Raw genomic sequence first — 11,379 nt, forward strand, 5'->3', positions numbered from 1 at the left:
TGTTAACATTTTCTTTTAGAGATACTGTTGACCCTCGTTTTCCTATAATCCTGTAAGGGAATCTGATTTTTACCATCATCCTGTCCCCAGGACTGAAATTCCACCATTAGAGTGTCATTCTTAGGATGAAGGCATCTTCCTAGGTTAGGAGGCAAGGAAATTGCTGTCGGCCATTCACACCCTAGAGGGGCATTGCCTCACCATGGCCAGCTCAGAGCCAGCAGGCCTGGCTGGAGCACAGAGTATGGGAAGGGGACAGAGGCACTCAGGGAGGCCAGGCCTGGGGATAGAGCCAATCCTGTGAGTTGCTATTATTATCCCCATTGTAGAGAGGAGGAAAACTGAGGCACAGGAGGTAACTTGACCAAGACCACACTGCGCCATGATAGAGGAACCAGAACCCAAGCCCAGGCAGTCTGTCCAGCCACCAGAGCCTGCACGTTTAACCCTTGTGCTACAGTTAGGCAGTATCACCCAGTGGCAATACTGTGGACCCACGGCCTCTGGGTTTAAATCCCAGCTGCTCTGCCTTTTCTAGCTGCGTGACCTTAGGCAAGTTACTTGTTCGTGTCTTCATTTGTAAAGTGGGGATAGTAATACCTGCCTCACGGGGTTCCTTAAATGAGTTAATATGCGTCACATGTTTAGAACAGAGCCATGCGTGCAGCCACGGTCAAATAAATAGGGGCCAGATGGGCACATGACCTTGGAGAGTCTAGAATTCTTCAGGATTCTAAAATGCCAGCCTGTGGGACCCTGTGGGGTCCTCCAGTGGCATTTTGATGTCTTTGGGCTGCAGCACTGTATCTGCTTCCCGTGGCTGGACGGTGCGGGGCCACCTGTCGGCCCAGCTTGGCCCCAAACAGGTAAATGAGGTGATGTCAAAGCCTTGGCTGAGGCCCAGCCCCTGGAACCTCCCCTTCCTTCCCTCGTGTCTCCCTCACTCGGATTCCCACACACTCCAGAGGGCCCAGAGGGAAGGTGAGAGGGAGTGAAGGTGGGAGCACGTGGCCACCCAAGCGTAGCTCCTCCAGCCTGGAGAACTGGTGCTCCCAGGGGCTGAGCTGGACCCGAAGGTAGCCTCCCTCCCTCTTACCTTAAGCCCTGATCTACAGCGATCCCGGAGCGTCACTCCTCCGGTGTGAGCGTGTGGAGACGGCTGGCTGGTTCATTGGCGTCCCTCCGCGGGTGGCGCACAGGCCAGGCCTGGCCAGGCAGCGATGGCTGATGAGAAGACCTTCCGCATCGGCTTCATCATGCTGGGGCTCTTCCTGCTGGCCCTCGGCACTTTCCTCATGAGCCACGACCGGCCCCAGGTCTACGGCACCTTCTACGCTGTGGGCGGTGTCATGGTGATCGGGGGTGTCATCTGGAGCATGTGCCAGTGCTACCCCAAGGTAGGTGGTAGTGGGGACAGGTGGCCTGGGGGCCAGGGCCCAGGAGGGCCTGGGGCTGTGCCTCTATTCCAGGCATCAATCCCCCATCTTTCAATCATCTTGTTATCCTTTCCCCTTTACCCCTTCTTTTCTTATCTCCACTCTCCTGAGCATCCATCCATCCATCCATCATCCATCCATCATCCATCCATCCATCTATCCCTTATCATAAAGATTGGTCAGGAGCCCCCTGGATCTGGAGCCCTGAACTAGGCACTATGGGGGAGACGCAGCAAAACCCACCACACAGTCCAGGTGCTTGAAACCAGAGCTTATGAGGGCTTGCTGCCTGCCAGGCACGCCTGCATCCCTGGTGCAGTTCAGTCCTCATCCTGAACTTTTTGGTACCTTTGAAGTTCTATTTTACACTAGAGAAGCCCGAGGCTCAGAAAGTGAGGTCCCACAGCTCCTAAGTGTCAGGGTTGGGATCAGAGCTCAGATGTGTGTCGCCTAAAGCATAACCCTCCACCTCGGGAGGGCGATCCCTGTGTCCCAGGGCTGCTGAGTGCTCTGGGTGGGTCAGCTGTAACCTTGATGGCATGGGTTAGGCAGCTCTATCTTTTGAAGTTTTAATGGACTCCTAGCCTAATATGTGACTTAGTGATGGGAAGAGCACTGGTTTGGGAATCTTGAGTTCTAGTTCTAGCTCTGCTCCAAACTCTCTGTGTGACCTTTATCTTTCTGAGCCTCAGTTTCTTTCATCTGCAAAATGAGGCCCCGAGCTCCTATTTCTCCCAGCCTCACAGTTATTATGGAGAACAGAAAAGCGATGGACAGTTTTGTAAACTGTAGAGTGTTATATTTAGGTGAAGCGCTGCCACCCTTACTGTTAGTGATCCTCTCAACAACCCTGTGAAATGGGCCTATCAGGAGTTGTAATCCTTCAGTGCCCAGAGAGGTTGAGTGACTTCTCCAAGGTCACAGCAGCTGGTCAGATAGACCCAGGGAGACAAGGAAAGAAGCATGGATTCTAACTTGGGCTCTGCCTCTAACTACCTGGGAGACTTTGGTCAAGCCCCTTCCCTCTCTGAGCCTCAGTTTCCACATTTGCAGAATATGTGAGTCAGGAAGAGGGGGTGGGAAAGAGCGTGAATCTTAAGGGCCTTGCTGGTCCTGCCATCCGGGGCTCCAGGCCCCAGGCAGCCTCACACCCTCAGCCCCCTCCTCGCCTCTTGCCTGGATGGCTGTGCCGGGGTTTGGGAGGAGGGAGGAGGCTCCTGGGGGCCTGGGTTTGGCTCTCGCCGTCCTGTCTCCTCTGTGGGAAGCCCAGGGCTGTTAGCGCGTTCATTCAGCACTGAGGCGGTCCAGGCTGGTTTGTGGTCATTTACCGAGCAGTTTACAGTCAACTCGCCTCTCTCTGTTCAGTGTCCTAAGCAGAGGTCACCGGGAGAAGAGGGCCCTGGGGCCCGAGCCGCCCACATCACCACCACCTCCATCGTCATCCTCCTCCCGGTGAGGAGGCTGGACCCTGGGGGACAGCAAGGTGATGGCCGGGGTGGGGTGGGGGGAGTGTCCTTCCTGCCCTCACCCCCTTCACAGAGCTGGCTGTGGTCGGTGGGCAGAGTGACCGGGTGGCAGTGGGGATGAGGGAGCGGGGGGCGGGGGAGGAGGGAATATTGCTGGGTATTAATGAGTAACTGTTGATAGATTCACATGTTCATGTGCTGTGGACGCCGCATGGCGGGTCAGAAACGGCACAGGTTTCAGTGCCCACCAGGCCCTGACTCAAATGCCCCTCCCTGTGCCCCACTTCTGTGGCCTTGGCAGAGGCTCGCCTGGGTCTGTGGAGGAGCCAGTGGGGGCTTGTAGGTGGGGGACCTGGCATCACGCCTGGCCTGGAGCCAATGCGAAGGCAGCGTTCTCAGGACAGGTGTTTGTGGCTTTGGGCAGGTCTCTGGATGTGTGTGCAGGTGTGTGAGCACAGACGTGGGTGTGTGTTTCAGGGACGCAGGCTGTTAGGGCTGGAACACTAAAGGAGGGGAGGGAAGTGTGTCGTAAACCAGGGAGGTGTGCTAGACGAGGGTCCCAGTCTCCCACATTGTCTCATTGGAGCCCGGGCCATCGGAGCCCTCAGCAAATGCTGGTGACCATCCTCCCAGCCAGATCCTCCCCTGCCTCAGTGCCTGACGAATGGGAATTTTCTGGATTGAAAAAAATATAAATATAAGGGAATGGAATTAGCCGATTATGATACGGGGGAAAGGGTAGCCAGTACCCATGCGAATTAAGCTGTCCTTGTCTTTGGGGCCCTGGGGGTCTCATGGAGGAGACAATTTTCTGCCTGATGGGGAGGGAGTGGGCTTCACAGGGAAGATGAGCTGGGGTTTGTAGGTTAAGTAGAAGTTCACCAGGCAGAAAAGATGTGGAAAGAAATTCCAGGCAGAAGGAACAGCATGAGCAAAGACATGAGGTGAAAGAACAAGGCAAGTGGGTCAGCCTGGCTGCCGGAGGGTGTGGGGAGCGAAGTAAGGCAGAGAGGGAATGGGGCTCGGCTCCACGGGACCTGGATGCCATGCTGAGGAATTTGGACCTGACCCTTTAGTGGATGGGATGAGAGAGGGCTGTGAGCAGCTTTGCAGTTCAAGGAAGCTATCAGGCTGACATCTGGGAGGAGGAAGGTTCAAGAGCCACCAGGCCAGTGGGGGAGGCTCCTTCTCTGGTCCAAGGGAGGTTGATCATCTCCTAGACTAAGGCAGAACTTGAACCCAAGACTGTAGGAGCTGAGAAGACATTTCCAGTTCATAAAACATATAGTACCTGCTGTGGCTGGGCGGGGCCCTGGTACTCCCATCCAGCTTATTTTATTGAATTTCTGAAGTAGACTTGGTCAGATTTGGTGGTCAGCTGGGCCTCAGGCTTGAGAGCGAAGGAGGAATCGGGGCAAGTCTAGCAGGTGGGACCGTCAGGGATGCTGTGCCCGTTAGCTGAGATGGGGCAGGGGAACTGGGAGAAGGGGAAGGGTTGTCTGGGAAAGCAGGGCCTCTCCCTGTCTGGCTTCTGATTCTGCCTACAAGTCGCCCACTCCCCACTCCTGCCTGCTCTGCTGGAGCCCAGGACCAGGCCCCTGATTGGTGGTTGATGGATTGGTCCTCTCCATGGGCCTCCCTCTATCCCTCTGTTCCCTCCCTTTGGGGACTGCTCAAAACTCTGCCTAAACACAAACCTGGCTATGTATTCTCCTGCTGAGAACTCCTCCAGGGCTCCTATTGCTTCTGGATAAAGGCTGAATTTCTTAGCCTGATGCTCTGGGGTCTTTATGATCTGATCTCCCCTCCCCAGCTTCAACTCTGCCTGTCACCCTTTCTTAAAAGAATTTGTGTTGTAAGATTCTCAGGACTTTCCTTCTCCTCCAGGCTTTTCACGGTGGCAATGATAATGATGCTGTAGAGTGATAATGATGATGGTGATGGTGATGAAGGCGCTGGTGCTGATGTCGATGGTGATGACATAATTATGATGTTGATGGAGATCGTGGTGGTGGTGGTGGTGGTAGTGGTGACTATGAGGAGGAAGAAGAGGATGACTGGAGGAAGGGGCAGCTTCTAGGAAATACAGAGCCAGCTGGCAAGTGCAGGACGTAGTAAGTGGGTGTGGAAGATACCCAGGCCCCTCTCTCATTTCCAGACATCTGGGGGAAGCTCACCCCTCACAGGAGTTCTAAGAACACATCCATCTATCATTCCCTTCTCCCCAGTGGGATTGGGTGCTTTCCTGGTGCAGATAAGTGTCTTTCTCTCACTGTACTCTATGGGAAGGGAGAAAAGGGGCTGCTATTTATGAACCTGGTATAACACAATAGGGTCTCATCAAATATTTGGTGAACAAATTTTCAGCTGAGGAGAACAAGACTCAGAGAAGTCAGGTAACTTCATCTTCAGTAGCATCAAACTATGATTTACTGAGCAGCTACTGCATGCCAGGCTCTGTGCTGGGGGACTCCTTATATGTTATCTCATGGAATCCAGGAGACAGGCATTACTAGTCCTACTTTTTTAAATTGTAAAATATACATAACATAAAATTTACCATCTTAACCATTTTTAAGTGAACAGTTCAGTAGTGTAGGCACAACCTCAGCCATCCACTTCTCTGTCCTCCCCACCGCAGCCTCTGTCTGTGCCAAGAAACACATGAACTGCTTCCCACTCACTCACCAGATGCGGATGAAGGGCCTACTCCGGGTCGGGCATGTGCTGGGCACTGGATGAGGACCCCTGGAAATGACAAGATATAACCTCCCCCCAGGGCAGGGGTGTTCGTCTCATTCACTCATTGCTGCCCCCTAGTGCCTAGAGGAGTGCCTGGCACACAGCTGATGCTCAATGAGCGCTGGGTGAATGAAGAGCCAGCGGGAGCAGGAGCCCAGAGGTCCAGCCAGCCACAGGTGCTGGGCCCTGAGCAGGCACCCTCCTGTCAAACGGGGTGGCCTCCCTTGTCAGGCCTCTCTCCTAGGGTATGTGGAGATGTTAGGCCCGTGCTCTGGGGGAGCAGTGACCACGGATGGGTGTGGGTAGCTGCAGAGAAGCCTTCTCCCCTTTGCCCTGCAGATCACCTTCGTACCCGCTGACTCTGACTTCCAAGGCATCTTGTCACCGAAGGCGCTGGGCCTGCTGGAAAACGGGTTCACTGCTGAGATGAAGAGGTGGGTGCCGGGCCCTCTGGGGTGGGGTTGGGGCAGCGGAGGGAGGGGAGGGCCAGTGAGCCCCTCAGGCCAGTCTTCCCCCTGCCAAGGAGGGGGCGGCAGGAGGGGTGGGCGGTGTCTCCCCCCCCCGCCCCAGGCTCTGGCTTTGCCTTCCCACTTACTGAGAACATACTATCAGAAATCATGGATTGTTTTGACCTCTCAATTCTATGAGGTGAGCGTTATTATTACCATTTCACAGATGAGGAAACTGAGGCTCAGGGATTTTTGTCCTGTCTTACAGCAAAGTAGTGGCAGACCAGAAATCAAAAATAGGTGTGACCCTAAATCCCACACAGCGGTGACAACTCTAGCATACAAGAGGCATAATGATGGCCAAGGCACAGCCCTGGGGCCCTGCTACTTTTTGGCTGGGTGACTTTGGGAAAGCAACCTGCCTCTCTTTGCCCCATCTGTGAAATAGGGATACTAATAGTACCTTCCTCCTAGGCTTCAGGGAGGGCTAAGTGAGATAATACAGCCGTCCCTCAGTATCTGTAGGGGATGAGTTCCAGACACCCTCTCCCACCACATACACCAAAATCTGCAGATGCTCAAGTCCCTTATATAAAATGGCTTAGTATTTGCTTGCAATCTATGTACATCCTCCCATATGCTTTAAATCATCTCTAGGTTACTAATAATATTTAATACAATGTAAATGCTATGTGAATAGTTGCCAGTGTGTGGCAAATTCAAGTTTTGCTATTTGGAACTTACTGGAACTTTAAAAAAAATATTTGAGATCCATGGTTGGTTGAATCTGCGATGCGGAACCTGGGATATGGATGGTGGACTTTAATAAGCCAAGTACTAAGAACAGAGCCTGGGGCATAGCGGGCCCTCTATAAGCCTTTGCCATCATTAGTAGGAAGTGCTTCCAAAGCACCAGAGACCAAGTCAGGCATTTTGTGCCCATTTCTTCTGTCAGTCCTCATAGAAACACTGTGAAGTGGGGGGTGGCAGGCCCGTTATACAGATGTGGAAACTGAGGCTCAAGAAGTGCAATCACAAGCCCCAAACCTCATGGGGAGTCAACACCAGACCAGATCTGCGTGAGTGGGTGTGGGGGCCAGCCTCAGGGCTGGTCACACAGGGAGAGCTGCTAGAACAGAGCTGGGGCTCAGGCCACCGTGAGCCTGCGCTCCTCCCTGCTGCTCCCAGCCCTGGACTGTAGAGAGCAGTGGAGAAAGTGGTGCTTGGAGCCCCAGTACCACCCCCTAGGTCTGTGCCACCTGCGCAAGCCAGCTAAGGTGCCTGTGCCTCAGCTTCCTCCAGTATCTCCCAGAGTTACAGGGAGGGTTAGGTGAGCTAACTGATAGAGCCCAGCCCGCAAGGAACACTCAGTAGCTGGTTCTTGCTGTTGCTCTGTCCTCATCTGAAAAGTGGGAACGACCATTCTGCTTCAAGGTGTCGTTCACAATAAATGGGATGATAAATGTAAAGGCTTCAGGCCACCGTCTAGAACCCAGCAAACGCTCAGTCAACGCGAACTGCTCTTCATTTGACAGTCGCAGCCTTGGGGTTAACTTTGGAGACGCGGGTGAAAGGAACACTGGACTGAGGGTCTGAGCTCTGCCTCTCAACTTAACTTGTTGGGCCTCAGCCTCCTCATCAATGAACTGGGTACAGTAACCACCCGCAGAGGCTTCTCTGAGATCGGGGGAGAGCCGGTGCATGGAGCAGGTGGGCCAGAGGACGGCACTGACATCTGTTGATCGAATCTTTGCCCACCTGCCTGTTCTCTCTCCCGCTGTCTGCTGTGCCCCCCGCCCAGCCCCCGGACCTCCTACGTCAGGCTGTGGGAGGAAGCCGCCTATGACCAGAGCCTGCCGGACTTCAGCCACGTGCAGATGAAGGTCATGGGCTACAGCGAAGACCCCCACCCCGTCCTGGCTCCTAAGCCGGGACGGCCACAGCCAGGAGCCAGCGATGGAGGAGAAGGTGGCCCTTGCGACCCTCAGGCCTTGTTGGAAGCCGCCGTGGTCATCCACAGGGGCTCAGACCAGGATGAGGGAGAAAGAGACCCAAGTCAGGGCAGGCCCGGGTGAGTGCACGGAGCGCAGGGGCGCTGGGGTGAAGGAGGAGGGGTGTGGCCACTGAGAGGTGGCTGGGGACACTGGGGAGTAGAGAGGCTGGAGACACCCTGAGAAGCAGCAGGGGTAGCAGACACATGGGTCTCGGCTTAGATGGGCCTGGGTTCAAATCCCAGCTCCTCTGCTGTGTAACCTTCGGATGTTCCTCACCTTCCCGAGCCTCAGTTTCCCCACATGAGAATAATCGGTCCTACCTCAGAGTTGTCCGAAAACTCGCCACGAGGGGCCAGGGCAGGGAGCCAGAGGACCTGAGTTCAAATCCAGGCTCTGCCACTGATGTGCTCTGTGACCTCAGTCAGGTCACTCCCCGCCGCACCCTGTCCCCAGCTGTTCATGAACTGGGTTCCTCATTCATCCACGTGGTCACTCATCCACCAGCATTACTGGGTACCTACTCCCTGCCAGCCCTTGACAGCCCCTACCCTGCGGGAGCTCCTCATCCAATGGGGGAGGCACACAAGGGAACAGAAGGTGACACCCAGTGTGACAGGGATCGTGGGCCCAGAGGAGACCTCCAAGTGATTGGAGAGGCAGAGGAGTGACTTGGTTTGGATAACATAATAATGGCCCATTTCTTGAGCACCTACTACGTGCCAGGCCTTGTGCAAAGTGCTTTGCGTTTATTATCTGTTGTAAATCTCAGGGATAAACATAGGAGTGAATGCTATTATTTCCCCCATTTTACAGAGGAGGGAACTGAGGCCCAGACAGGTGAACTCACCTACCCTGGGCCTTGCAGCTAGTGGCTAGGATTTGGACCCAGGCAGTCTGACTCAGAGCTACCCTCGCCCTTTCCGCCTTTGCCCCTGCAGCCCCCCAACCTGTCCCCAGGGCCCTGCACCCTTGGCTTCCTTCCAAGATGATCTGGACGTGGGCTCCAGTGAGGGCAACAGCCCCAACCTGGCACCATCTGAGGGGGCGGAGCCCCGGTCTGCACCCCCGGAGCCCCAGGCTTGTAGGTGCCGGCTGGAACGCTTCCATGACTTTGCCCTGATTGATGCCCCAGCGTTGGAGGGTGTGCCTCCAGAGAAGCAGCTACAGGTGGCAGCCCTGCCCAGCTCCTGGCAGAGACCCCCGAGGACAAAGCGGGAGGAAGAGGAGGCTTCGGACGCAGGTACAGAGGAGCCGGAGCAGGAAGAGGAAGACTTGTACTACGGGCTTCCCGACAGCCCTGGGGACCCCCTTCCGGATAAGGAACTGGGCTTTGAGCCCGACGCCCAGGACTGACGTGGAACTGCTCCCTGGGTTCTAGCCTGGCTCCGGGGCTAACCCCGACGTGACCACACAGGACTTCAGTTTCACTACCTGCAAAATGGGGTTAGATGGAGGTTCACAGGAGACAGTGGACCCGAGAGCATTTTGAGAACTGCACAGAAATGCACAGGGAGGAGATGACTACATTACTGGGCCATTGCTGTTCCGATTATTAATACTTTTTGTAAAGCTTTGAAGGTAAAATATGATTAGTTGAGAAGATCTGCAGCAGCCAGGGCCCTCAAGAGCCCTTTCTGCCTCCCCCCAGAGCTGGCCTCTGAGCAGGAACCCTCCTGGGTGCTACCCCTGTGTCCCCGATCCTCTGTGAGGGCCTCTCAGGGTTCTTGTTCCTGTTGCGTGTTTTAGTCCAGCCGGGGGATGGCGTGATTCGTCTTGACTCAGAGCTAGCGTCCCCGGCCCGCCATCCCTCCTGTGGCTCCTGTAGCTCTGGGATCCAACACCTTCCATGAGTGACCTCTGCTGACCTCCCAGCTTTCTCCCTGGTCAGCCCCATCCCACGCTCACCCTGCTGCCCCATGCCCTTGCCAAGCTGTCTCCTCTGCCCGGATGCCCTTTGTCCCCTGTCTGCCTGGCAAATTCAGGCTCATCCTTCAAACCTCTGCACAGACATCCCTCTTCTGAAAGCTTTTCCTGATGTCACCGCTTCTGGGCCGAGTGAGTCCTGGCTCCCGTGTGCCACCTCTGGGCCGTCTCTGGGCCTTGCGCATTTATCATGGAGCATGGCTGCCTGCTCAAGGTCAGCACCTTTGCTTTACTCACCTCGGTCTCTCCTGCGCCCAGCTGGTGGTCACCGAGCATGTACAGAAGTGACCAGAACCCACGAGCCTTTTGCAGGGAATGCTGCCTCCCCCACTTCCCTGAGTCTCAGACTCCTGACTTAACTAACTTGGTTCAGGTGGCATTTACTGAGCAGCTACTGTGTGCCAGACGCTAAGCTGGGATCTTTAGGAGGAAAGAGACACAAACTGATGACAGTTCTCACCCTCGAAGGGCTCCCAGTCCACTGAGCCTGGTGTCTTGTAAGTTAGCACAGAGTGCAGAGCACAAACTGAGGTGGGAACAGAGGAGTTAAAAATTGTCACACCAGAGGCAGCAGAGTGACACCCACACAACCGTTGGGGCCATCGAGCGCAGGGACAAATAGCTCCAGCTGCCTGAGCAGCCCCTGGAGATATCACCGTATGGTAGCATCACCGAGTGACGCTTTTCTTAGGCTGATCTCTGCAAAGCCCCTCTGCGCCCCATCAAAGGGATGGTGGCACTACCTCATCCTACGTCCCCACGTTCAGAGCTTGCAGCCTGGGCCTCCTGAGAGGGCTGGCCTTCACCTGGGCTGGGCCTCTGGGTCAGGGTTGGGTTCATGGCCAAGGGAAGGGCACGCCCCTAGGACCCCGTCCCTCTCCTTTCTGGGTCATTGCTACCTCCCGTAGGAAAGAAAGCCTCTGCTGTAACAGATGTTCCTGCTCACGGCCCGTTCCTGCTCTCTGCTCACTCACGCAGGGAAGGGGTGACCGCATTAGAAAGAACACCAGTGTGAAAGGCTAAAATAAAAAAGTTTTCAGTGTTTAGAGTGGTCACCTTCATTCACCTGCAAATTCTTTTATGTGAACCCCTCCCATACCCCCAGTCCCCCTCTGGGCAGGATAAACGAGGCATCACTGAGGGAACTCTCTGGAAAGCCAACACCAAACACGGTGGCGTGGCCGGCTGGGACAGCTGTGTGCGTGGAAACCTGGGTGTGGCCCACGCCCAGGCATCACACTGCAGGGCACCCCCAGACCTCAGCGGAGAACCAGGAGTCTCTGGTTGCCAGGCCCGTCCACGGAGAGAACCCTGTCCCTGGGAGGGCGCAGGGACACAGATGGCTGGGCCGGGCTTCAACCCCCGTCCG

General features: G+C 55.3%; 1 protein-coding gene across 1 annotated transcript; it reads left to right on the forward strand.

Moving 5' to 3' along the window:
* Nucleotides 1-978: 978 nt before the first annotated feature.
* BSND (barttin CLCNK type accessory subunit beta) lies at nucleotides 979-11,054 on the forward strand. The gene is made up of 4 exons (XM_036842091.1): nucleotides 979-1,397; nucleotides 5,984-6,078; nucleotides 7,895-8,164; nucleotides 9,026-11,054. Exons 1-4 carry the CDS (start codon nucleotides 1,221-1,223, stop codon nucleotides 9,438-9,440), a joined length of 957 nt encoding a protein of 318 aa, XP_036697986.1. The 5' UTR covers nucleotides 979-1,220; the 3' UTR covers nucleotides 9,441-11,054.
* The last annotated feature ends 325 nt before the right edge of the window (nucleotides 11,055-11,379 follow it).

The sequence above is a fragment of the Balaenoptera musculus genome, chromosome 1, assembly GCF_009873245.2.
Source record: "Balaenoptera musculus isolate JJ_BM4_2016_0621 chromosome 1, mBalMus1.pri.v3, whole genome shotgun sequence".
Taxonomy (NCBI): Eukaryota; Metazoa; Chordata; class Mammalia; order Artiodactyla; family Balaenopteridae; genus Balaenoptera; species Balaenoptera musculus.

Bases quoted from the DNA above. Each gene is read 5' to 3' on its own strand.
- BSND (XM_036842091.1), top strand. From the start codon at position 1,221: ATGGCTGATGAGAAGACCTTCCGCATCGGCTTCATCATGCTGGGGCTC. The intron at 1,398-5,983 runs GTAGGTGGTAGT...TTTGCCCTGCAG, and splicing joins TGTGCCAGTGCTACCCCAAG to ATCACCTTCGTACCCGCTGA. The intron at 8,165-9,025 runs GTGAGTGCACGG...TTGCCCCTGCAG, and splicing joins CCAAGTCAGGGCAGGCCCGG to CCCCCCAACCTGTCCCCAGG.